Source organism: Peromyscus maniculatus, chromosome X (genome assembly GCF_049852395.1).
Source record: "Peromyscus maniculatus bairdii isolate BWxNUB_F1_BW_parent chromosome X, HU_Pman_BW_mat_3.1, whole genome shotgun sequence".
Classification (NCBI taxonomy): Eukaryota; Metazoa; Chordata; class Mammalia; order Rodentia; family Cricetidae; genus Peromyscus; species Peromyscus maniculatus.
In genome coordinates this window covers 79,534,438-79,561,590 of record NC_134875.1, presented here as the reverse complement: position 1 = coordinate 79,561,590, position 27,153 = coordinate 79,534,438, and the positions used below count along the sequence as shown (strand labels likewise).

Here is a 27,153-nt window from a genome sequence, read left to right as displayed (position 1 = left end):
AACGTTCCATTCACACCTGACTAGCTTTGTTGCTTTGGCTGATGGCAACACATGAGAGCATACTTGTTCACCTCATGGCTAGAAGCCAAACAGAAGACAACAGAGCTAGAGTCCTATGTCCGAGTGAAGGGAATATCTCCAGTGACCTGAGAACCTCCCACTAGCACCGCCTTAAAAAGGTTCCACTACCTCCCAGGGGCACAGCACTAGGTAGAGCCTTAGTTACCACAGGGGCCTTTGGAGGACACAAGATTCAAATACAGCAGGCTACTTAGAAACAAAGGTATTGACCACAATGCCAAGATTAGTGGAAGTGGATACGGTCTGGAGAGTGAGAGCGCTTTCATGGCCTTTATTAGCAGGCAAAAGACCATGGGGTGGGAGTGGGGGTGTCCAGGACTAAGCCATTACACCTCTCAAAGTCAAGGACGTATTTCAGGAAAAGATAATAAAAACAGAAGCAGAATGAACTTGAATGGAGCTCAAGTCTCTAAGGTTGAAAATTACTTGTGTGCCCCTGGAGAGATGGCTCAGCGGTTAAGAGCTCTGCTTGTTTCCAGAGGACCCGGGTTCAGTTCCCAGCAGCCGCATGGGAGCTCACAACTGTCTGTAATTCCAGTTCCAGAGGATCTGACACCCTGCAGGAAAAACACCAATGCACATAAAATAAAATAAAGCCAAAAAGTTACTTGTATGAAGGAAGGAAAGAGGAATCATGTCTAAATCATACTTTACTTCATGAGAAATATGTCTGAGAGTTTTAATTACCTTAAAGTTTAACACTATGATATGGCTGAGGAAAATGATAACATAACCTTAATATCCTTTTAATGGAAGTCTAGATTCTGCAAATATCAATCAGTTCCATATTTGTGCTAACCAGAATGCTTCTTGGCTCAGTTCAAGGCACTGATGTATGAATATACAGCTCAGTAAACTTTCACTATGTGAACATGTAACTGTTAGGGTGACTAGCTGTTGTGATTATACTGGGATTGTCCTAATTTTAGCCCTACAAATATTGTATGCCTTGGTCCTAGGCAAACCAGACAGCCGTTTACAGTACACCACCCAGAATAATAGGAAATTACTGGCATCCAGGAAGTTCTTAAGTGATTGGTCAGTTAATATCCACTTCTCCTCTGCAAAGGCAACCACTCTCTTGATGTTCAGCACCACAGATTATTTTGAGACACTGTATTTTAATATGGGTAATAAAGAGCAAAGGAACTTCATGGTATGGGCTGGATTCATTTGGCAGACATGTTTGTTTGTTTTTCGAGACAGGGTTTCTCTGTAGCTTTATGCCTTTCCTGGAACTCACTCTGTAGTCCAGGCTGGCCTTGAGCTCACAGAGATCAGCCTGGCTCTGCCTCCGAAGTGTTGGGATTAAAGGTGTGCACCATCACCGCCCAGCGGCATGCAAAGCCTTTTCTTCTCTAGAGAGAGAGAGAGAGAGAGAGAGAGAGAGAGAGAGAGAGAGAGAGAGAGAGAGAGAAAGGGAGGAAGGGAGGAAGGGAGGAAGGGAGGAAGGGAGGAAGGAAGGCCGGGTGTTGGTGGTGCACGCCTTTAATCCCAGCACTCGAGAGGCAGAGCCAGGCGATCTTTGTGAGTTCGAGGCCAGCCTGGCCTACAGAGTGAGATCCAGGACAGGCACCAAAACTGCACAGAGAAACCCTGTCTTGAAAAACAAACAAACAAGCAAACAAAAAAAAAAGAAGGAAGAAAGAGAGAGATTCATGTAACAACTTCAACAGTCAGAACAATGAGACAAATTACTTACAGAATAAGGGTAGCTGGGTATGGTGGAACACATCTGTAAGTCTAGCACTTGGGAAACTGAGGAAGGAAGATGCTTTACATACTAGGCCAGTCAGAGTTATATAGCAAGACTACATCTAAAAAAAGAGTGGGTAGTTTCAGGGAATGCCTTAGCCAAATGATCAAAGTTAATATTACCAGTAGCACAGTAGCAAGCATCATGGGATTTATTTATTTATTTATTTATTTATTTATTTATTTATTTATTTGTTTGTTTGTTTGTTTATTATAGAGTGTTCTGTCTGCATGTTTGTCTGCAGGCCAGAAGAGGGTGCAGATTTCATTGCAGACGGTTGTGAGCCACCATGTGGTTGCTGGGAATTGAATTCTGGACCTCTGGAAGAGCACTCAGTGCTCTTAACCTCTGAGCCATCTCTCCAACCCCATGTGTTTTCTTTTTCTTTTGTTTTTGTTTTTGCTTTTGCTTTTTTTGAGATGGGGTTTCTCTGTGTAGCTGTCCTGGAACTCACTGGGTAGCCCAGGCTGGCCTGGAACTCAGGGATCCGCCTGGCTCTGCCTCCTGAGTGCTGGGATTAAAGACGTGTGTCACTACCACCACCCGGCCCCCATGTGTTTTCTAATAAGAGTGCACTGAGCACACATTGTACACCTTTAATCCCAGCACTCAGGAGAGATAGGCAGGTGGAACTCTGTGAGTTTGAGGCCAGCTTGCTCTACATAGTGTCCCACCAGGGTGGCATAGTGAAAACCTTTCTCAAAAAACAAAATGGCAATAACAGCTAAGTGTAGTTTCTCAAACCTGTAAACTCAGGGCATAGAAAGCTGAAAAGCGTTCAAGACCAGCCTACTCTGCATAGTGAGGATCAAAAAACCATTAGCAACAACAACAAAATGTCAACAAAGTGAGTCTGATGGTGTATGATTCTAGAAGTAAGGACGTTGAGGCAGGAAGGAGACTAGCCTGGGTTCCACAGTGAGACCTGGGGGGCTGGAGATATAGGTTAGTGGTTAAAGACTCTGTCTTTGATCCTCACACCACCAACAAAAGAAAACAAAATCACTTCAGTGTATGTCTAATTAAAGACTCTTCAAAAAATCAAAATTGAAGAGATGTGGGGATGGATTTGTGAGGAGTGAGGGGTGAACATGGTCAAAACACACTCTATGAAATTCTCAAAGAATTATATTAAAACTATTTCACAATTATATAGTTATCATACCTAAAATTTTAAATCAAATATCCAAAAACCATCAAATATCCAGTTAATATTAAAATTTTCCAGGTTATTCTATAAACATGTATATGTGGATATTAAAGTTTGTGGTTGGCTTGTTTGAATTAGAATAGTAACAGGAAACAGGCACCGTACTTTGAAGTGTCTCTTATGTATCGAAACATGTTGTTTTCCAACCCTTTTCCTGTCCTTGCAATTTTAAAAGCCAGGTGGGTTTTTTTAAAGTTTTTTTTTTTAGTTTTTTGAGAAAGGGTTTCTCTACGTAGACTTGGCTGTCCTGCAACTTGCTCTGGAGACCAGGCTAGCCTCGAACTCACAGAGATCCACTTGCCTCTGCCTCTCAAGTACTGGGATTAAAAGTGTGAGCCACCACTGCCTGGCAGACCAGGTGATTTTTTTTTTCCTGTTGGGTTTCCCAAATTTTGGATTTTGCCAGTTGTATCCCAGGTCATAGTTTAGCATAACAATTTCTCAATAATTATAACAATGTAACTATCTTTTAATGTAGTATTCACTGAATATCCAAATTGAAGTTAGATGCTATGTTTCAGTTAATGTAATAGTCATTGAATATTAAAATAAAGCTAGATGTTCAAAACCATCACAGTTATTTTACTGCAGAGAAGGTAAGAGTTTGGACCTGTGAAATCTTCAGAATTGTTGTTACCAGATGGACATTTTACAATTCCAAGAACTGTCAGCAGAAGTGAGGTGGGAGTAGAAGTATAGGGCAATGGTCAGAGGGACTGAACTTTGGTGTCTTTAATATTCCTTTTGCTTGCCTCTTCACGGGCCAAGAAATGTGTGCCTGCAGGATCTCATCCGACCCAGCTTTCAGCAACAAAAGGCCTGAGAGTTCTCTTCAATGGCTTCCTGTCTAGATTGTTACTTTGGGGGGGGGCAGGGGAGACTTTTCACAGAGACCTTCTGCGTCTCTCATTCTCCCCTGTGAGCCTGCAGTCATTAATAAGATCCTGAAATGTAGCTCTTCACAGCTGATGGTTTCTGGCAGGGGTGGGTAGGGAAGGACTCAGTCATCTTTAAGGTGCTGGCCATTGGGAATTTGACCATGCTCCAGTGGATATATGGGCAACACATATTGGACTTGGTATTTTTTTCTTTTTTTTCTTTTCTTCTTTTTTGTGGGGGAGTTCACAAGGGTGGGATATTAGGTCTGGGAAGACTGGGAAGTAAATGTGATGGGGTGAATAGAATCTGGGTGAGATAATGGAGCATGGAATTTGAGAAAGAGTAACAAGAGCTATTGCAATTTTTTTCTTGTTCTACCATTTGGATCAGTGATTTGAGGAGTACTCAACCCTTACATCATGAGGACACTCACTAGGCATTATGGCAAGGACCATGTTGGTAAGAAACTAGATCTCTTTCCAGGATCAGTGAGAGCACCATCTTGGAATAGGATCTTCACCGTCAGTCAACGGTCAGATAACTGCAAATTGACAAGTTAGCTCCTTTGACCAAAACTGCAGCCAGGGTCCTCGGAGCTTACTGTTTGACTAACTCCAAATCAGCTTTCCACCATTGGTCACCGAAGAATCGAGTTGAAGAACGAACCCGCTAAGTCAGGTTAGGGAACAATCTCTCAAGGACTTGAGTTGGATCCGTGGGACCTACAAGGTAGAACAAGAGAACTGACTCCTGAAGGGTCTCCTCTGACATCCACACGGGTACGTGCCTGTACATCACACACACACACACACACACACACACACACACACACACACACACACACACACACACGGGGGGGGGGGGGGCGGGGGGGGGGGGAGGCTGGGCCTGGCATGGACTTTTGAAATCTCAGATCAGAGCCCACCCCAGTGACACATTTCCTCCAATAAAACCATGCATCCTAATCCTTCTAGTCCTTTCAAACAGTTCCATTCCCTGGAACTAATCATTCAAATATATGAGCCTGTGGGGTCCATTCTTACCTAAACCCCCACAGCGCCTTCTCCTCGGTGGATTCTGAAGTCTTAGGAATCTAGATGAAGCCTTGTTCATCCTTTTAGTCTCAACCGCCTCTTCTGGAATTGGCATGTGGCATGTAGGAAAATAACCCAAACTACAGACATACTTTTTTAAAACAATATTTATTTGTCTATATGTCCTTATATGCATATCACAACATGCTTGTGAGGTCAGAGAACAACTTGAGGGAGTCAATTTTCTCCTACCTTGTGCATCCCAGGGTTCAAACTCAGGGTGTTAGGCTTATACTGGCTGAACCATCTTACCTGCCCCACACTTACTTTTTCCGACCTAAATCCTGTTTGTTTGTTTGTTTTTTTCTAGACAGGGTTTTTCTTTGGAGCCCATCCTAGAACTCACTCTGTAGACTGGGCTGGCCTCAAACTCACAGAGATCTACCTGCCTCTGGTGCTTCCTAAATCTTGGTAGTTCCCCCCTCCCCCAAGCTGAGGACAGAACCCAGGGCCTTGGACTTGCTAGGCAAGCGCTCTACCACTGAACTAAATCCCCAACCCAACTGGTAGTTTTCTAACATTTAAAAAGCAATGTTTTAAAGTTTTTGGCTAAGCTGGACCTGGTGACATAGTCCTGTAGTCTCAGTACTTGGAACAATGGAGCAGGGGAATTACACACTTAAGTCTGATTTGGGCTACAGAGTGAGTTCAAGTCCAGGTCCAGCTTGAACAACTTGAATAAGGCCTTGTCTTAAAAAAAAAAAAAAGACGGCATGTTTTCCTAGCACGTGTGAGGCCCTACCCTTGGTATAGCTCCAAGCACTGGTCCCTCCAAAATGTCCAACTTTTCTATTATTTTTCAGTGAAAGAATCAGCCTCAACTATCTACCTCCAATATTAGCAGATGTGGAAATCTCTTCAAAATGGATGTGTAGTTTAGATGTGGTGGTATGTATCTGTAATCCCAGCACTCAGGAGGCTAACACAGGAGGGTCATGACTCGGAGGGTGGTCTGGGCCATAGCAAGATCCTGTCATAAAAAAAAAAAGAATTTACAAAAATCTAAACTTGATCATATGAATGCCATTTAATTTCCCCCAATAGTGTAGTGAGATGTTTTCAGCTGCAAGCAACATTATATTCAATAAATTGTTATTCACATTAGAGGCTTGTTATTTCACATGACAGAAAGGTGGGTAGTATAATAGTGCTGTGGTTTGGTAAATTGAGTAAGTCACTGATGTCTTCAAGGACTCAGCTATTCTGTAATTTGAGCTCACCATTATCAACATTCGGTGATTATTTTGTCTTAGGGAACAAATTCATTGCTGAAACTCTGCATTACTCGTCTATTTCTGAGTAAGGAAGTATCTCAAAGTTTAGTACTTCAAACCAATAAATATTACCTCATCCTTTCTGTGAGTCAGGAATTTGACAACAGCTAAATTTGTTTTAGTTAGGTGGCACACATTTGAAAGCTTGACTTGGGGACAGGAGAGTCCACTTCCAAGCTGGTTCCGTTAGAGCTGCGGGCAGCAGGACTGGGTTCTGTGCTGGCTGTTTACAGGTACTCCGAGTGACTCACCATCTGGGCTATCCCATAAAACTATTTGAATGTCCCCAATACATGGCAGCTGCTGTCTCCAGAATGAGAGATCAGAGAAGGTGAGGAAGAGGAGGGGAAGGGGCAAAGAGGAAGGGAGGGAAAGAGAGAGGATAGAAAGAGAGAGAGGGAGAGATAATGAATTCCATCGTGCATTTTATGGCCTAGTGTAGAAGCCATGCACAGTTACTTCCCAACATTCTATTAATTAGCAACGAGTCAATAGTCAGTACATGTACAGGTCTTGCTTTTTTTCACTGTTCTGTTGTTTTTCAGAACAGCAGACTTCCCTTTTATCTCATTGACCTAAGTTGGGTCACTGCCCATTCCCAGACTAATGTGTGACAAAGGGGCATGTGGGGGACGGGATTACCAGACCCAGGCTTAGGTCAACAGTGATTTATCCCTTGGTGCTAGGACATAAGCCTATCTTTGCTGAGCACTGGTCACTAGCCCACTGCTCTATTAAATCGGATTTCTGCAAGCAGTGAATGTGAGAAAGAGCTACCGGGGAGGTAACTGACTGTAATGAATGGGTTCTCAGTTCTGCTAGGATGAAAACTGTGTCTTTAAAGTTGTTATAACACCCAAGGGATCTGCTCCATGTTAGCCTTGCCTCACATGTATAATTGTGTGAGATCTCTTTATTTTCCTGTTTTTCTGTTGTCACTGGCTTCTTCTCATCTCAGGCTGTCTGTTTCTCACTGTTATTTCAGGCCAGGGATGGTTTAGTACGTAAAAGTGCAGCTCCTCTTTCAAATTCATGGCTTCTTTTTCTTTGTGTGTGTTGTGTACCTAAATATGTAATTACAACCATCCCAGTCTGTATAAAGTTACTTGTATGTATAAGATTGTATACGATTTCAGACCACTTGGTATTGAATAACCAATCGGGGGCTTTCAGCATTCCTCAGTTGCCTGTAATTCTTTGTCTCTTCCATGTCATGTGTCTTCTGTTTCGCTATTTTTTTTTCTCCTCCTGTTCTCTTAAAACCTATTTTTCCCCTTTGTGGACCTGTATCTACCTTCTCCATATATCTGTTTATATAAATCTGCGTATGAGAGAAAACACATGCTATTTTCTGAGTTATTTTGCATATTATAGAAATTTTCAGAGATGGTCTGGTCAGCTACTCCTGGGTGTCAGCTAGTGAAAGAGGTGGAAACAAGAACCAGGAGAATGAGGGAGAAGGGCTTCCTTTTCTTCACCTTTCTAAGTAGCTGTCCTGTCTCAGACAGTATAGGCAAGTGCTTTACCACTGAGTAGCATCCTTAGCCCAAATTAGTGTCCGTAGAGATTTAAAGTTTTCTCCAGTGCTGGAGATTGGATCTAGGGCCTCTCGATTGCACTTTACCACTAAGCTACACTCACAAAGAAGTCTAAATCCCAGTGGCCCACGATTGAAACAATCACTTAAGCTCTGCAATCTTAGTTAAGACACTAAACCTTTGTCCATCAGTTACTTCATCTTTAATAACAGAACGTACTTATGCGTTTTATGAGCATTATTAGTTAACATGACACATGCTGAATGTATTCACCATTACAATGAATAATGTAACCACGGCAATTACATTGTATTTTTTATTATAAAAGGGGGTGGAGGACCTGGTCCTTTTTTGACTTCTGAGAAGTTTCGATTACTAAGTAAGGCCTTATGTAGAATTCCATTCTGGAGGCAAGAAAACAAAAGATTCCAAAAGGAGATGGCATTTGCAAAGCTTTTGAAAAGGCCCCTGGGAATTCCACCGGGTGGGGCGGTGCTTTTCCCAAGGCAGTCCTGAGCATGCGCTGCTGAGCAGCCGCGCTGGGCACTTTGGCTGCACAAGTGGCCTCTGGTCAAGCACACATTCCACGCCCACCCTGAGGGGCCAACCCACTCTCTTCTTTAGGGGCCCCTAGGTGAAATCTTCTACTCCTCCCCTCGTCAGGAAGGTTCCCCGCTGCTCGCGTCGTGCTGGACGTGACAAATGGAAGTCGCACGTCCCACCAGTTCCTTGTAGATGGACAGCGCCTCGGAGCAATGGAAGCGGACCGGCCTTCTGGGCTGCGACCAATAGCAGCTTTGCCGCTTCGTTCTCTGGGAGCAGCGGCGGGAAGGGGCGGGTCCAAGGGCGGGCTCAGGGGCGGGGCTAGGGGCGGGGCGAGCGCCCTCTGGTCCCCCGCAACCCGGCGTTCTGCACGCTTCAAAAGCGCACGTCGGCCGCAGTGATCTCCTCTTCCTCGGGTCCGCGCCTCTTGATCTCACCGTGTTGCCAAAATGTCGCTTTCTAACAAGCTGACTTTGGACAAGCTGGACGTGAAGGGGAAGCGGGTCGTGATGAGGTAATCCTGTACTCATGCCCTCGGGGCTCTAGCACAGCCTCTCTGGCCCTGGCAAGCACGCTTTTCCGTGCACCCTAAGTTGCGCTTAGTTTTCAGCTAGGTCTCAGGGGTCCTGGGTTTGCTGAGCCACGGGTGTCCTCCTCACCTCGTTGGGGCAGAGACTGTCCGAGTTTGATGCTTCCTAACTGCTTTTCTTCCAGCATAAAAAGGGACCAATAGTGTCCTTTAGGGAGTGGATCTCACTGAGAAAAGGTTCAGATTCGCAGGACTGAATCTTTTCCCCATTTCCGAAATGCAGTTTCGTCTCCTGTAAGGAGATGGGACCTAATGCTTATCCTGCAAATCTCTAGGCCCCAGTTGAGGGACCTTGAAAGGTCATTTAGCTAATTTCCCTTCCCCCACGGTCTTTGGACCATCCCTGACGAATTCGAAACCGCCCACGTTTCATTGGTCCTGGTACAAAAAGATTTCTTTCCCAGAGGCTGTGGTTTGAAATGCTCAGGAGTGGAGGTCTCTTCCCTAAAAAAAAATGGGTGGGAGGGTGAGGCCCACTGAATGAAGCTCTGTATAGCTTATGTAACAGGCCTCAGCAGTCCTACCTTGCCATTGGACTACTGGCCTTGGGGTTTGCATCAGGATTGTGACACATACAGGGTGTGGCGGCCCGGAGTTGGAGGCCTCTAACCTCACCCTCAGAGGTGGCTAGCGAAGCAGGATGTTAGAAGCGAGCAAGGCTCCCACGCACATGGCATTCAGTTACTCCTTACTCGGCACATGTGGATCCTTGGTCATTTATCAAGTTGGCTTCTCCCTTACCTGACAGAATTCCTAGCGTGTATGGGACTTCTACCTTTCTACCTTTCGTAATTTATAATGTGTGCCAGAGTGAAAGATGATGGCTAGATACATAACTGATGCACTTGGCTGTTCGTGTAACTATAGGACCCACGGGTGGTAATTTTGAAGGGCCATAGGTGATCGCAGTGACTGCTCTGCCGGCTTGACCTTTTTTGGAAGCGGTTGATTGATTGGCAGTGTGTGAATGACGTAATCCCGGTCCCTTTCACAATTTGGGCCAGTTCGAATGCGGGCATTTTTTAGATCCTAACACGTGTGAGGGAGCAGAGGCTCTCCCACCTCTGCAGCTAGGAGAACTGTACAGGCACATATTTCATCGTAGCCAATATTACTTGGCAGGTGGCCTTTTCTTGCTGTGCAGATAGCCAGAATCCAGTGTTCATGCAAAGCACTCGTGCTACCTCCCATGGGCTAGACCTTTGTAATCCGGATGGAGTAGAGATCCCAGGCACCCTAGGATTAAAGGGCAGGTTCTAGCTCTTCTTGGTGCTCCGAGGAAATGAGATTGACCCTGTGAAACTGAGAAGGTAGATGTTAGCCTGCAACTAGCTTAAAAGGTTTCAGATATTTCCTTCTACCTCCGATGGCTTGAGGTAGATGTGTGCAGCAGCTGAAAGCCAGTGGGACATTGTGTTGGTCACCTTCCTGTAACTGCAGTTTGGGGCCGTATGCTCTCCTCCACAGGGAAACTGTCTTAAGGAATTAACTCTGCTTGGGAGTGAGAATGGAGGAAACAAGTTTTCTCTCTTTGCACCAAATCAAGTTCCCTTTAACACAGCTTAACTTTGAGTCTTGGAAAGATTGGCTAGTCCAGTTTTACTGTTCAAGGTTATTGAACTAGCAGTATGATGGCAATTGATGAGACATGTTGAAAGTTATTGAACTCTCAAGTTTGTGGCTGAGTCGGGACTAGAATTTGGGTCTCTTTAGCTACCAATCACATTGTCTAAACACTTGGACATTGACCCAGGGACAGGTTGAAGTAGACTTTGTCTGTGGGGGTTGCAATCGCTTCCTTTTTTATGTATGGATACATTGTACTTATTTTTAAGGCCACACTGGCAAGGTTGCTTTGTTTCCTGATTATTAATGCGTCTTGAATAGGGAGTTTCATTGTAGGCTTCCATTTTAGAGGAGTCCAGGCAGCCCTGCCTGGGTGAGCTCAAGACCTTTTTGTTTCAGGGCTTTTTGTGGTAGTTGGCGATGCTTCAGGAACGGGGCCTCTGGAGCAGGGGCTGTTTCACCCCCCTCCTTTCTGGCCTGTAGAAGGGTAGTAGAAGGGTACCCTTGTCTTCTCACTTGTCTAGTCCCTTGGTTTGAATTGGCAAGGGAAGCTGATTGGTTGGGCTAACTATTTTCCATGTGCTGGGATCAAACACTAGGTGTTTTATGCCTGAGCACTCCCACTCAGAGCAACTTGAAAATAGCCAGAAACCCCAACAGGTTCCACGGCTCAGCGTTTTTTTCCATTCTCTCCAACTACTTGATTTTACCAGGCCATTTGAGTCAATTTCCTGCTTGAGTTTTGTCATACTGTTTCCTTTCTGTCCCCTCGTAGGTTACCAGTCACCCTTTGCTGGTAAAGTACTTCTCTTTTTTCTTGTACTTCCTGTTTTTTTTTTTTTTTGATTCAATTTATTTATTTTTTTCCAGCCTACCGGTTTTGTTGTGACTTGCGAAGTAACAGCCCTGGTGGAAAGAAAGAAAATGGGATCACACTAGTGTAATTTAGCAAGCAGACCATAGAGCAACAATGGCGTGGTTCCTCTGAGTTCTTAGAACTGGGCATGGGATCCGGAGAGTTCAGAAAGACGTGGTTTTGTTTTTTTTTTTTTTTTTGTGTGTGTGTGTGTCTTGGTTTTTTGAGGCAGGCTTTCTCTGTGTCGCCCTGGCTGTTCTGGAGCTCTCTCTGTGGACCATTCTGACCTCTTAATTCAGAAATCCTCCTGCCTCTGCTTCCCGAGTGCTGGGATTAAAGGGGCCGCCCAACAAGACTTGTTATTCGAACTTCATTTTTCTTTAAACTTTTTTTGTAATAATTACACATTTCTAGAAGACTGCAAAGATTGTATGGAAAGTCAGTTTTTCCCAGTGGCTGCATAATTGTAGTGCAATGGCAGAAGTGGGGATTCGACGTTGGTGTGAGGTGTACAGTTCTAGCATTTTATCACGTAGATTTGTATAACCACCACCTCAGTCAAGACATAGCACTGGCTGATCACCATCAAGATGTCTCATGTTACTTGGTTAGAATCATACTCTCCATTTTTAATGCCTGATGATTACTGACCTGTGCTCTACTTTTAAAACTCATTTCCAAAGCATGGTATATACGTATTCATACAATGTGTAACTTTTGGAGATGCACGCTTACTCAACATTCATTGAACAGTTATCCAAGTTGGTACACGTACCAACAGAATATTCCTTTGAATTGCTGTGTGCTTTTTCACAGGATGTGTGTACAAGAGTTGAATCATCCATCCATTAGAGGCTATCTGGGTTGTTGCCAATTTGGGATTTTCACACAGGAAGCTGCTATGAATTTTTTTTTGTGTGCCAGTCTTGGAATGGTCACATGCTGTACTTTGGGGTAAAACCCCTAGGATTGGGATTGTAGGCATTCTGCCACTGAGCCATTCCATCTTTAACCTTTGGAGGGATCCCCAGATAGCTTGAAAGGCGCTGCACCATTTCACATTCCTGTTGGAGGACATCAGTGATCAGTTTTTCTGCATCCTCACCAGTGTTTGGTGGTGGTAAAACCGACTGGCAGAAATGACTGTATACTGAGGAGGGGTTTTAGCTACCGCATGATTAAAACAGTAGGCTAAACCGGGCGGTGGTGGCACACGCCTTTAATCCCAGCACTCGGGAGGCAGAGGCAGGCGGATGTTTGTGAGTTCGAGGCCAGCCTGGACTACCAAGTGAGTTCCAGGAAAAGCGCAAAGCTACACAGAGAAACCCTGTCTCGAAAAACCAAAACCAAACCAAAACAAAACAAAAAAACCCAGTAGGCTATAAGAAATTGCAATTTCCCCAGGAATCCCATGCCGGGAGAAGAAAAGCTTGGGCTATTTTCCAGCAGAATTACAATCTTACAAAGACAAAGATGGGCCAGTGGTGAGCAGCACCACACCTTGACCTTCAGATTGCTTAGAGACGATGGATTTGGAGGGTCACTGGATTACTTTGTCTTTTATGGTGGTGACATTAAATCAATGTCTTTCTGATTTTTTTTTTTTGCTATTAATGTGACTGTTCTAATTGGCTTACTAGGGAAGGGTGGCTGAACCTGTCTTCTTGGGGCATAGACTGTCACTCTGAGTTTGGTAGTCATCCTTTTTTAATTTTAGCCATTCTGATATGTGGTGATACCTGAATTTGTCCTTAAGGCAAAACTCAAGAGTATTACTGGGAAGTGGAAAAGGGTGCACATTATATATCAGAACAAGTGGAATGTGTAGGCAAGGTTCTTCCCTGCTTTGGAGTCCTCAGAAGAGAAGCTCATGGCAGGCAGAGTTGTGAGTCCAGGAGATGGTAGGTGAAGGTTGAAGTTATCAAGAGGACAGTGAGAGAACTAATCCAGTTTTTCATCAGTAAGCTGATGCCATCAGAGCTTGGATGGAAGCCACAGATGTTTGGGTATTTCAGACCAAAGGCATTCCTCCTTCTTAGGTTTTGGGGGCAGGGAGCAGTACTGTTTAGCCTATGTAGTTAACCCTTTTGTCCATTAGCCTTCCCGGGAGGCTGCAGGAGGATCATGGTAGTGGGATACTTGATCTGCTTGGTCTGAACTTTAAGGCTGGCAAGGGCCTACTCAGGATATTTAAAGAGGATGCCTTAGGCACCAGAAACCAACTAGAGTAGTGCCTTTTAATTTTAAAGGCTTTCTTAAATCCAAATCAAGAACTATGTCCCTCAAGGTCCTTGGTAAGGTAGGTAGATTAGTGGTCACGGGATAAAGGAAATCAGTGATCTACAGGACTTGTGGTCACTGCTCAGACAGAGAAAAAGACATCGGGAAAAGATGGAATTTCACAGTCAAGGACAGTAGCAATCCTGCCTTACCATATATAGTCCCTTAGTGACTGGTACTAGGTGTTTTTTTTTGTTGTTGTTGTTGCTTTTTTTGTTTTGGGTTTTTTTTTTTTTTTTTTGGTAAGGTCTTTGATATAGTTGGTCTTTCAAATAAAAACTACAGTTTGGGGAATTGTTAACATATAATAACAGCTAACATTTGCATGATACTATGTACCACTTCTAAGCCTTTTATCACTCACTAACTTGTTTCTCTTAACTATAAGCTAGATACTATAATTCTCAGATTTTAAAAAAGATTTATTTATTATGTATACAATGTTCTGTCTGTATGTGTGCCTGCAGGCCAGAAGAGGGCATCAGATTCCTTTATAGATGGTTGTGAGCCCCCATGTAGGTGCTGGGAAAATCTTTCTGATTTTTTTTTTTTTGCTATTAATGTGACTGTTCTAATTGGCTTACTAGGGAAGGGTGGCTGAACCTGTCTTCTTGGGGCATAGACTGTGAAATGAGCACATGTGTGAGGAATGTGAAGCCATACCTCAGAATCGTCATCTGGCCTGTCCCAGTCACCGCGGTCACTCTTGCCCGTGACCAAGTACGGTCTTCATTTAATGTTTTTAAAATGACATTTATTCTGTGTGTGTGTGTGTGTGTGTACATATGTACATGCACAGGCCAAGGTACAAGTGTGAGTTCAGAGGACAACTTCCAAAAGTAGTTTTCTTCCACCCATGGGACTTGGGGATAAAACTCAGGTTGTCAGGCTTGGCACCAGTGCCTGTACCGCCTGATCCATCTTGCCAGCCCTCTCTTTTAATGCCTCTTATTATTTTAAAGGTGAGCTTTGAGCTTTTAACGGTTCACACTTTGGAGGGACTCAGAAGTTGATGATGGCTGTGCAACTGAAGCCTTTTTCTTTCCTAGGGTGGACTTCAATGTTCCTATGAAGAACAACCAGATCACAAATAACCAAAGGTAAGATCGCTACCAAACCCGGCCTGGCTTCAAGAAGTGTGAGTATATGGGGTGTAAATTTCTTTCTCCATACTGTGGAAGTACATCAACCGAAGCCACGTGACTTTGGGTCTTTACTAACCTGCTTTCTTGTCAGTGTGGGAATTGAATTATTCTAAATTCATGAAAAATATTGGAAAAAAATTCACCCTATTCCAGATGTGTGGCGCACGCCTTTAATCCCAGTACTTGGGGAGACAGAGGCAGGCAAATCTCTGAGATTGAAGCCAGCCTGGTCTACAGAATGAGTTCTGGGACAGCCAGGTCTATAGAGAGACATTGTCTCAAAAAAACAAAACCAAACAGGAATTCTAGTTTGACATGGGAGTGCATGCCTATAATCTTAGTGCTTGCAAGGCTGAATTGAGGGGGGCCATAAGTTAAACTGAAAGCCGTGTGAGCTATAAAGCCAGTTTCCTGCCATTCTAGGCTGTCCAAAAACTTGTCTCAACAGCTAAAACAAGTGAGTGAGTGGAATGATCAACATACACTATGAAATTCTTGAAGAATTAATATAAATATTTTAAAACAACCAAACAGAAAACTCCAGACCACCCCCCAGTTTAAAAAATCCTCCACTACAAACAAAAACATCCTGAGGAAGTACTCCTTGTTTTAAGAAAAATTTCAAGGAATTTGGAGATACTTTTTTTTTTTAAATCAAAGTTAAAGATTAGTTGACTTTTCTTACAAAATGAAGTGTGCAAGAGAATGGGTTTTAGTTTCAGTAATTTTTAAGCTTACATGTAGATTTACTAGAGTTTGTTACAAGGAGCCCAGATAAGGTATTTTTTTTTAGGGAGGGGATAGTTTGCTCTGCCTTTGCCTCCAAAAAAATTAGAAAAGATTTCAGAAGTAACACTTTAGTTTAGCTTCCTGGTGTCTTGGGTACTAGCTTCAGAAGCCCAATTTCCTTGTAAAAGATTTATTTTTATATGAGAGAGAGATGGGGGGGGGGTGAGAGATGATGTGTATGTCTGCATGTGTGCGCAAGGGCATTGGTTGCACTGTGTGAAGTTGCCTATGGAGGCCAGAAGAGGGTATAGATACATTGGTTGGAAGCCAGTTGATACGACTACTGGGAACTGAACACAGGTTCTCTAGAATAGCAAGCCTTAACCACTGAGTGATCTCTCCCTGTGCCCTGCAGAAGCAGATTTCATTTTCAAAAGCAGAATTTTTAAGTCAGTATTGTTGCCTTTAAGAAAATGATATAAGATTTTATTTCAAAACATTGTTCTGAGAAGGGTCTCAGCTTCTGATGGGCTTGAGCTTGGGGTCCTTCTGCCTCAGCCTTCCATGTGTGGTTCCAGGCATATGCCATGATGCCTGGGTCTTTATTTTAAATTAAAATTTTTTTAATTTAAAATGAGTGCTCTGTCTGCATGTATACCTGCACACCAGAAGAGGGCACCAGATCTCATTACAGATGGTTGCGAGCCACAAAGTGGTGGCTGGGAATTGAACTCAGGACCTCTGGAAGAGCAGCCAGTGCTCTAACTGCTGAGCCATCTCACCAGCCCCAAATTAAATTTTTTTTTTTGTTTTTCGAGACAGGGTTTCTCTGTGTAGCTTTGTGCCTTTCCTGAAACTCACTCTGTAGACCAGGCTGGCCTCGAACTCACAGATCCTCCATCCTCTGCTTACCGAGTGCTGGGATTAAAGGCGGGCACCACCACCGCCTGGCCCAAATTGAATTTTTTTTAAAGATTTATTTATTTTATGTGTATGAAGAGTTTATTTTTGCGACTGAATGATACCTCATATTTTCCCCCATTCATCTGCTGATGGGCGATGAGGTGAAGTCTTCATTTTAGCCATTGTGAACAATGCTACTATAAACTTGAGTGTACAGATGTCTTTTTGCATGCTAATTTCATTTCCTTTGGGTCTGTGTACCAGGTGGCTCTGGTCACAAAGGTATCCTGTACCTAGCAACTTCTAACTTCAGACTTTTAGAAGGGAGCAGGTGTTAGTCATCATTACCTGGCTTCTAGAGAGTATAGGAACAGCGACCAGCTGTTGTCAGAGAACTGAGGGACACTTGAAAAGCCAGGGTTGGCCTCGTTTGCTCTGTTACTGAGGATGATCTTGAACTTCTGATCCTCTTTCTTCTCCCCCCACCATGTCCTGCAGCTGATTATCCCAGAGCTTTGTGCATGCCAGGGAAGTACTTCACCCAGTGAGATACCTCGCCAAGCCCCAAAAGCTGAGGGCTAACCTCCCAGGCAGGCCCTGCTGGAGAGAGACTACAGGCTTTGCTAGGTTCTTTTCTGCATGTGGAACGGGTCCGTGGTGAGACTGTGTAGTTCCAGGTGGCAGGTCTGCATCATGTCTATCTTAGGAACACAAATATGAATTCTGCAACTGTCAGACTTGAGGAAACTTGGAGAAGAAACGGCGTTTTACATTTTACGAAGTCAACTAGTTAAAAGAGTTCCCTCTAACTCCTAGGAAGAACACTGTTCTATCTTCTGTCTTCTTTTGGTTATAGGATCAAGGCTGCTGTCCCAAGCATCAAATTCTGCTTGGACAATGGCGCCAAGTCGGTTGTCCTTATGAGCCACCTGGGCCGGCCTGATGGTGTTCCCATGCCTGACAAGTACTCCTTAGAGCCAGTTGCCGCAGAACTCAAATCTCTGCTGGGCAAGTAAGTACAGGGCTCTGGTTGGTGCTGGTGAGCTGGGGAGGTGAGGTGGTCTGGTTCTCAGCAGTCGGGCGTGCTGTCGCTGGGTCTCAGCTTTCAGGCTGCTCTAATCTTCATTTCTTGCTCCTCCCTCCCCCAGGGATGTTCTGTTCTTGAAGGATTGTGTGGGCCCAGAAGTAGAGAATGCCTGTGCCAACCCAGCAGCTGGCACTGTCATCCTGCTGGAGAACCTCCGCTTTCATGTAGAGGAAGAAGGGAAGGGAAAAGATGCTTCTGGGAACAAGGTAGGACCTGTGATTTTGATATTATTGGGCCTTTGGGCCTGAATTTGTATGAGGCCATGATTAAAGAATAGTGGAAATTCATCTTGATTTGCCCAAACACCTTTTAAAATTGAGGTATAACATCCTTGTAAAACTGTACAAATGTGGACCATGGATGTAGCTCATGATAGTGTACGATGCCCCGGGTACAATCCTCAGCACTGCAGAACAAAAGCAGTTGTTTAAATGTACGTGATGAATTACCAATTAGCACAGAGTACACACATTATATAATCACTACCCAGTGAAGGAGTGGAATGTGACCAGCGCTGCAGAAGCTCTCTTCCTGTTGACTTTTTCAAAAATACATGAATTAGGCAGGTGGATCTCTTGAGTTCAAGGCCAGCCTGGTCTACAAACATTTCCAGGCCAGCCTGGAAACCTGGAAACCCTGTCTCAAAAACAAAATGAAAAAAAAAAAAATACATGAATGCTCTTAGGTAATCAGAGTATTTGGTGAGGGTAATGGTCATGGTGAGATTCTTTAAGGCATTGAACTTAAGATTTTCCTTTCTTGGGTAGTGTAGGAGTGGTTGGAGACAAGGTCTCATGTAGCTCATGTACTGTGTAGCTCAGGCTGGTCTTGAATGAACTTGAGGTAGCCTAGGACGACCTTGAGCTCCTGATTGCTCCACCTTCCAAGTGCTTGGCCTCTCACCTGACTCAGGACATTTGAGTCTCTGTAAGATAAGTAGGTACAGGCTGGGCAGTGGTGGCACATGCCTTTAATCCCAGCACTCGGGAGGCAGAGCCAGGTGCATCTCTGAGTTTGAGGCCAGCCTGGGCTACACAGAAACCCTGTCCTGAAACCCCCCTCCCCCCAAAAAAGTAGGTACAGGTGTCATCCTCATTTCCTAAGGAAACATCTCAGAAAGAAGCCTGGGTTTCAGAAAGGCAGCCATTTTGCTGAAGTTAGTAGTGGTGCTGTTGCTGGCCTTTATAGCTCAGTCCGTTAGATCTGCAAGCTTTTTTTCTACAAAGAGCCACGTAGCAAATGGTGGAGGCTATGTGGCTCATGCAGTCAATTGCAATTGTATACAGTCCTGTTGGATCTATTCACATGCCATTGTCATAAAAGCTGTAGATAAGCCACAAGACTGGTCACTAGACGACAACAGAATTCAGTCACTAAATGTTAAAACCGCCTCTGAGTATGATTTTGGATTTGCCCTTTGGGTAGTTAGCCAAGGGCAGTTCCTAGTACCTTCTACTCTTTGGGGCTTTAGAGATGAAAGAACAAGATGCTCTGAGGGTATATGTCAGTCCCCTTTTGACTTCTGACATTTCTTAAGGTCATCTGGAGTGCCCGCTTTCAAGCAGTTTCTTTTCTTAGCAGTGTTGGTCCTGAGCTGGCCCTGCCCTGCCTTGGCGTGGTCTTGCTACAGTACTACTCAATGCTGACCTAAAATTCGGTGCCCTTTTAAACTGAAACTCAAGATGCCCAAACTTGAGTGCTTAGAAGTGGCAGGCGGCAACTGGAAAGGTGACTCGGCGGGAGGTTTTATTCAGGAATCAGTGAACTGACTGCTAGTCTCTGACTTCACTTTTAGTGAATTCACTTGCTCTTCGCTCTAATGGCTTATTTAGAATGCCTGAAATTGCAGGCATTCAGTTACAAGTTCACACTGGACACAAACCAAATGAAGACAATTCAGTTTTTAAAAGTTGATTTTTGCAGGCGAGTGTGAGCTCCAGTATGGGTTCTGGAGGAGCAGCAAGTGCTCTTAACCACTGGGCCATCTTTCCAGCCCCATAATTGAATGTTCAGTGTGTTCAAATTGGTATTTTCAGAATTAACATTGCCTTCCTTATACTCATTGGCAAGTCAAAAATGAGGTATGTCCTGATAATATCTATGGCATCTATGATTTTCAGGGGGAGGTAATGGAGACAAGAAATGACCAAAGGACCTGAAATATTTAGGAGAAAGAACAGACCCTGTTGCTAATAGTAAAACTTGCCCTACTAACTCAGGGTCCTCAAGATGTTCAAGAGGATTCCCATGTTAGATTTTCCTCTTTAAATTTTTCTCTGCAGATTAAAGCCGAGCCAGCCAAAATTGATGCTTTCCGAGCCTCACTGTCCAAACTTGGGGATGTCTATGTCAATGATGCTTTTGGGACTGCACACCGAGCCCACAGGTACCGAGAGCCTTGTCAGTACTAGGCAGAGTACAGTGATCTTGAGCAGCCCCTCCATAGTTCCCCCTCCCTGCGCTTCTCCCGGGCCACTCTCCTACTTCCCCTCTCCCCAAGATCCGCTCCTGTTTCCCCTCTCAAAAACTAAGTCTCCTAGGGATGGCAATTGGATGTGGCAGAACCAACTTACGATAGGACTAGGCACATCCCCAGTAGGAGGAAAAGGGTCCCAAGAGCAGGCAAAACTGGGAAGATTTTAGTCTTTTATTAAAGCAATTAGAATTTTAGATTACAGAATGGTACTGGCCTGCCATTCATTTATTTGTATTGATGTTGAGATGAAACAGAGTACTTCTGGGTATGGTGGCATACATCTTGAGTCCCATAAGAACACCCAGCTACACAACCGTAACCATATACATTAGTATATGCAGAGGACCTATCTCAGACCCTGACCTAACTGGGTATTTTAAATTCCACCTCAGTCCATTGCTTGTCATAAACTTAGTCAGAAATGTATCTAAGATGTAACTGGCCTTATTGCAGTTTAGGGATGGAACCATGGTTTCCCAGCTGATGAAAACATTTTAGTGATAAGGAGCTGGTTTCTGGGTCTGGGGAAAAAAATGGTAGAATTTGACTGGATTTTGAATAAATTTGGTTTCTTTTTTTTTCCTTCTAGCTCCATGGTGGGTGTGAATCTGCCACAGAAGGCTGGTGGATTTTTGATGAAGAAGGAACTGAACTACTTTGCCAAAGCTTTGGAGAGTCCTGAACGACCCTTCCTGGCTATCTTGGGAGGGTATGAAGAACACCTCGGGACCATGTTAAATAGTGTTAGCCTGGTAGTGGTCCATAACATGGGTGGCTTATGGTCAGATAGCATAATCACAATGGGTAACTGAGGAGAATTTAATAGAGACTGTTGACAGGTGAGGGTGGGGTATAGGGAAGGCCCTGCCATCTATCATCTGGGTTTATTAATAGCCATCAGCATCTGAAGATACAGAGGATTCCAGAGAGGTAGTCCGTGGAAGAAGGCAGTCTGATTAGAATCCTCTGGTCTTTCTTTAGTCAGGGGATATAGGGTTGGTCAACTGGTAGAAGGAGCCAGGGAAGGATACTTGTGCCTATTCTTCAGTTTCTGCCTGGACACCCCCTGCATGCACCACTGATTGGCCAGCTTACCTGGAAAGCAGAAGGCATGTGAGCCTCTTAATGTGGTCTATGTAGGTCAGATTGGTGGGACAGAAGAATGTAGAGAAGGACAGAAAATGGTTCCACAGGGGAAAATGGAGACTGATCCCTTGGGGGTGCTCATCTCAGTCTCTGGGCTTCTTCTTTTCCCCTTTAAGATAAGGTCTCACATACCCCAGGCTAGCCTTGAAATTGCTTTGTAGTCCAGGATGATCTTTCCCTGACCCTCATGCTTCAACTTCCTGAGCTCTAGGATGACATGCTTGGGCCATACACCTGGCAAGGTGCTTTTTAAAACAGTTCTAAAGCTGGTAGATTGCAGCCTGGTAGGGAATAACTGAAAACTTCCCTCTGAGTGCTTAAAGGATCATTTAGATGTGACTCTCCATCCAGACCATGTACCTATTTTATGTTTCTTGTGGGGAAAGGCAGTATGTGGGTAATCATAATAGTTTAGCCAAGAATTTTCAGAAGTGACGGTCGAGTGGCTACATTGCACCTAAAGTAGGAAGAAGGAACTTGGCCTGCTTGGATGAGAAAGCTGCCTTTCACTTGGCATAGCTGTTTAGGCATCAGCCTCTTTCGGGTAGAGGACCATGACCCATCTATGGGATGTTTTTTTTTTTCCCCTTCCACATCACTAAGCACACTCAGCATTTCCTGGTGAAATTTGACTCTGGAACTGGGTGTCAGCTTCACCTAGCATAGTTGCTCTCTAGGCTTCATGAGCCCTGTTTCAGAGTCCTAAAAATAATCCAGATGGGTGTAGGTTTTTATGTTGTCTTGCAAAAATGTTAGTTCCTGGAAACATTGAAACTTTTGTTTACTGACTTAAAAGCATCAGACTCTTGTCTCTGGCTTCTCCGTTGAGTTGTCTGGGTTTGGTTCTTAGGTTTTCTGAAGATCTGGAATATGGGAGTCAACTACTGGTGTGTTCAGATTTTAGAGTAAGATTGAAGTATAGCCGTCTTTTAATCACAGGGCATATGTCGTAAGATCTCTGAACACTTGAAACCAAGGTTAGCCTGAATCCTAAAGATAGACTATGGTTTTCCTGGATGTACAGGCTGGAGGCAGAGAGACAGACAGATGCTGGGCCTGGCATGGGTTTTGGTTGCCTTAAACCACTCTTAATGACACTCCTCCTCTAACAAGGCCACACTACCTCATGCTTTTCAGACATTCAACTGGGAATATGCATGCAAATATTAGTCTCTGGAGACCATTTCCATTCAAACCATCACAGTTACTAATCTGGCAATCTGGGCTTTGAATTTTGGATGGGGTGTGGCTGTTTAGATAAGGGAGGTTTCGTTTTTCTGGTTTGGTGCTGAGGATCAAACCCAGGGTTTTACACATGGAAGACATGTTCTCATACTTAGCTCTACCCTTAACCTGCGAATATCCTTTTTAAGCCCTTGTTCTGGAGCTGCCTTGAGGATTTCTTCAAAGCATGGAGTGATGGAGAAACATGGCCAAGTTAGGCAGTACTTTTGCCATTTTGGGGCATTTCCTTTTCTCCTGCTGTGTCTGAGTTTTAGCACCACCAATTGTGTGCTTTGTGTGGTGATGATTCTTGCTTTCCCTTCTAGAGCGAAAGTTGCAGACAAGATCCAGCTGATCAATAATATGCTGGACAAAGTCAATGAGATGATCATTGGTGGTGGAATGGCTTTTACCTTCCTGAAGGTGCTCAACAACATGGAGGTAGGAAACCCATGGCAAGTGGCTGTGAAATGGCTTCTGTAGTGAGTCCTAAAAACATTTCCATTTCATCTGTATTACCTTAGAGTATGTTATGCTCCCGTCGGTGGTGAGTCAGTCATGTTCTTAGTTTAGAGGCTGATCTTCATTTCCTCGGCTCTCTTGTGTAGATTGGAACTTCTCTGTATGATGAAGAAGGAGCCAAGATTGTCAAAGATCTCATGTCCAAAGCTGAGAAGAATGGTGTGAAGATTACCTTGCCTGTTGACTTTGTCACTGCTGACAAATTTGATGAGAATGCCAAGACTGGCCAAGCTACTGTGGCCTCGGGTATACCTGCTGGCTGGATGGTGAGTTGGTTGGTTGGTTGGTTGGTTATGTAAGTGGTCAGAAAATTCACTCATCTAGCAAATTTTTTTGTGGCATTGGAGATCCAGCTGAGTGTTTCACAGATGTTAAGAAGTGCTCTGCTGCTGAGCTGTGCCCTCCTCTCCAGCAAATGTTTTATATTTATTAATTTCCATGGGACTCAAAGAGGACGGGAAATGTTGCAATGGGCACTTGGAGGGCAATTGCATGGAGTAATTGCTGCAGTTTAACCAATAATAGTGCAAACCCACTTTTTGAATATTCTTCAGTGTTTGTGCTGGAGATGGTCTGAACTGTTCTGGACCACAAGGCTAACTACAAGTCATTCTAAGTAAACTTTCAGGTCAACGAGGTGGCTCAGTAGGTCAAAGTGCTTGCTACACAAACCCGAGGGACCTGAGCTATATTTCTGGACCCTAAACTGATGTGCCATTACACCTGGCTTTCACATTAGTTTGATAACTGTGTAAAGTCATATCTTTATATGTTTATATGCTTGTTTGCTCACTATTTTTCATTTGTTAGACATTTTTCTGTTTCATTGTTTCCCAAAGTGTGGTCCCACAAGCATCATTTTTGGAAGTTGTTTTAAAAAGGCAGATTTGGGATCTGAAGAGATGGCTTTAGCACTTAATGGGGAGAGTTAGGTTTCTGGTACCCACATCGAGTGGTTCACAACCACCTATAATTCCAGTGCCAGGGGATCCAATGCCCTTTCTGGTCTCTGAGCCCCCCCCCACATACTTGTGGCATATACACATGCATGAGCATAAATAAATCATATAGACTGTGTGAGTTTGAGGCTGGCCTGGTCTACATAGCAAATTCCTGGCCAGTCGAGGGTGAATAGTGAGATCCTGTCTCAAAAAACAAACAAACAAAAAGAGGCAAATTCTTGAGCCCTATTTTAGACTTACTGAATCAGAAGCCCTAGGAGTGAGAGTCAACCCACTGTTTTTGACCAAGGCTTCTGGAGCTTATGATACATGGAGGGTTTGAACACAACTGATCTAGTTCAGTGTGTCTCAGTCTATTGACATCTCAAATAGTTCTAGCTGTGGCAAGGCTGTTGGTATATTGCGACACATGAAAAGTATCACTAGCTGCAAGGTGTCAGTTGTGTTCAGCCCAAGTTGCAACAACCGAAAACCTCTGCAGACATTGGCACATACTGGTCTGATAGGCAGAATCGATCTGGGTGAGAACCACTGATCTAGATCTTGGCTGCTATTAGGCAACATGAGGTTTGGCCTTATTTGATCCATAAAGTAAAATGTTTTTGTCAAAAGGCATATACACACAGGCTAGAGGATGCATGCATTTTGATTCTACTAGAAACTCTTGATGTTCATTCAGCCTTACATTAGGGTCTTGGTAGAGGTGATATTTGGTGCTAGTAAGTTTTCCTTTTTTATGGTTTTTTTGAGACAGTTTCTGTGTGTAGCTTTGGGGCCTATCCTGGAACGCACTCTAGACTAGGACTAGCTCAATAGTTGAGTAGGTAAAATCACTTGCCACCAAATCTGACAACCTGAGTTCAATCCCCAGGACCCACTTTATGGAAAGGGAAAACCCTACTTTTCCAAAATTGTCCTCCCACACATACACACACAAATGAATAAAACTTGAAACAGATTTTAACATTTTTTGTTTGTTTATCAAGACAGTGTTGTTAATTATTTGTTTGTTTTGACTCTTTTGTCTCTTTGGGGGCCTGCCACCCAGCTCCCAAATAAATCACATGGAGACTTATTCTCACTTATAAATTCCTGGCCTTAGCTTGGCTTATTTCTAGTCAGCTTCTCTTAATTTAAATTATCCTGTCTACCTTTTGCCTCTGGATTTTTATGTTTCTCTATTTCTGTATATCTTTTCTTTCCTTCTTATTCTGTGTCTGGCTGTGTGACTGGGTGGCTGGCCCTTTCTTTTTCTTTTTTTTTTTGCTCCTTATTCATTTTTCTCTCTTTTTCTTCCTCTATTTATTCTCTCTGCCTGCCCGCCCCGCCTATCCTTCCTCCTGCCTTACTATTTACCATTCAGCTCTTTATTAGACCATCAGACAGGCACAGTAACACAGCTTCATGGAGTTAAACAAATGCAACATAAAAGAATGCAACACATCTTTGCATCATTAAAACAAGTGTTCTTCAGCATAAACAAATGTAATTCATCTTAAAATAATATTCTATACCAGGTGGTGGTAGTGCACGTCTTTAATCCCAGCACTTGGGAGGCAGAGGCAGGAGGATCTCTGTGAGTTTGAGGCCAGCCTGGTCTACAGAGTGAGTTCCAGGACAGACACCAAAACTACATAGAAACCCTGTCTGGATAAAAAAAAAATTCTACAACAACCGAGATTCTCTGTAGCCCTGGCTGTCCTGGAACTCACTCTGTAGACCAGGCTGGCCTTGAACTCACAGAGATCCGCCTGCCTCAGCCTCCTGAGTGCTGGGATTAAGGGTGTGCGCCACCACGCCCGTTCGCAAGTGAGTTAGTTGTCTTAACGTTCATCCTCTTGATTCTACCCTCCAGGGCTTGGACTGTGGTACTGAGAGCAGCAAGAAATATGCTGAGGCTGTGGCTCGAGCTAAGCAGATTGTTTGGAATGGACCTGTTGGGGTATTTGAATGGGAAGCTTTTGCCAGGGGAACCAAGTCCCTCATGGATGAGGTGGTAAAAGCCACTTCTAGGGGTTGCATCACTATCATAGGTAAGGTCCTGTACTAAACTCACACTAATGTAACATGGCTGAGCTGTATTCAGAGGGGCATGTGGTTAATAATTTCTGGGTCTCTAGTTCATGGAGGTATCAATCATAGGGGATCCTCGTGATTGAGTGGGGGTGGGAGTTTATTAGCTACATTTTGGCTTGGGAACCACACTGTTTTACAGTTGGGGTGCCCAAACATTTTTCTCCGGTCTTCATTCAACAGGTGGTGGAGACACTGCCACTTGCTGTGCCAAATGGAATACGGAGGATAAAGTCAGCCACGTGAGCACTGGGGGTGGTGCCAGTCTCGAGCTCCTGGAAGGTGAGGTGGTTTTGTGTTTATTTGAAGGCAGGGTGGGGACCAGTGGAGAGCTCCAGCAGTTGTCACAAAGAGCAGTCATATTAGCTAGGTAGCACAAACAAAGCACTTGCATCCACTTGGCGGGAGGGGTAGGTAGGAACACGTTTTAATTGACCTGGGACCCAGAATGCAGGGGTTTTTGAACTCCTGCCCTCTAACCTAACAGAGCTGGCATTTTATCAGGAAGACAAGGGCAGATGTAACTCAGTGGGTCTTACAGTAATGCTGTCTGTGTGTGTGCTCTCTCAAAAACAGGTAAAGTCCTTCCTGGGGTGGATGCTCTCAGCAATGTTTAGTATTTTCCTGCCTTTTGGTTCCTGTGCACAGCCCCTAAGTCAACTTAGTGTGTTTTCCGCATCTCCATTTGGTGTTAGCGCAAGATTCAGCTAGTGGCCGAGATGCAGCACCAGGAACCCTTAAACAGTTGCACAGCATCTCAGCTCGTCTTTACTGCATCGGGATTTGTCTCCATTCTTCAAGATCCCATTTAAGTTCCTTAGTGACTAAACCATTGTGCATTCTAGAGTGCATCTATTTATATTCTGCCTGTAAAAGAAAGGGAGCTGTAAAAGCTTAGCTCTCTTGGAGTAGTCTCTGGTTAGCTTTGTCACCGTTCATGACTCGGCATGGAAATGAGATGAAATTCCAGCTGTAGGTTTGGAGAAGTTGATGACGATTAATAAAGATGTCCACCGAAACGAGTTTTCCTGTCATGCTTTGTTAGGAAGGGTCAGAATAGAATCTATGGATTTTTGAATGGAAGGATTGGGGCTGCAGTAGTGGGGAGGTGGGAATAGATAAATGCCTGCTCCTTACGAAGGCCTATTCTTGATTTTGCTTTTTTTTCCATATAAATGTTGGATACCGTAATTTCAAAAGCCTAGCCTTATAAACAAAAC

General features: G+C 44.0%; 1 protein-coding gene across 1 annotated transcript; it reads left to right on the top strand.

The window, feature by feature from the left end:
- The first annotated feature begins 8,680 nt into the window (after window positions 1–8,680).
- Window positions 8,681–26,952, top strand: Pgk1 (phosphoglycerate kinase 1). The gene is made up of 11 exons (XM_076562189.1): window positions 8,681–8,889; window positions 14,716–14,766; window positions 17,300–17,455; window positions 17,592–17,736; window positions 19,813–19,916; window positions 20,596–20,715; window positions 22,703–22,817; window positions 22,985–23,164; window positions 25,716–25,893; window positions 26,117–26,215; window positions 26,510–26,952. Exons 1-11 carry the CDS (start codon window positions 8,825–8,827, stop codon window positions 26,548–26,550), a joined length of 1,254 nt encoding a protein of 417 aa, XP_076418304.1. The 5' UTR covers window positions 8,681–8,824; the 3' UTR covers window positions 26,551–26,952.
- Window positions 26,953–27,153: the final 201 nt, after the last annotated feature.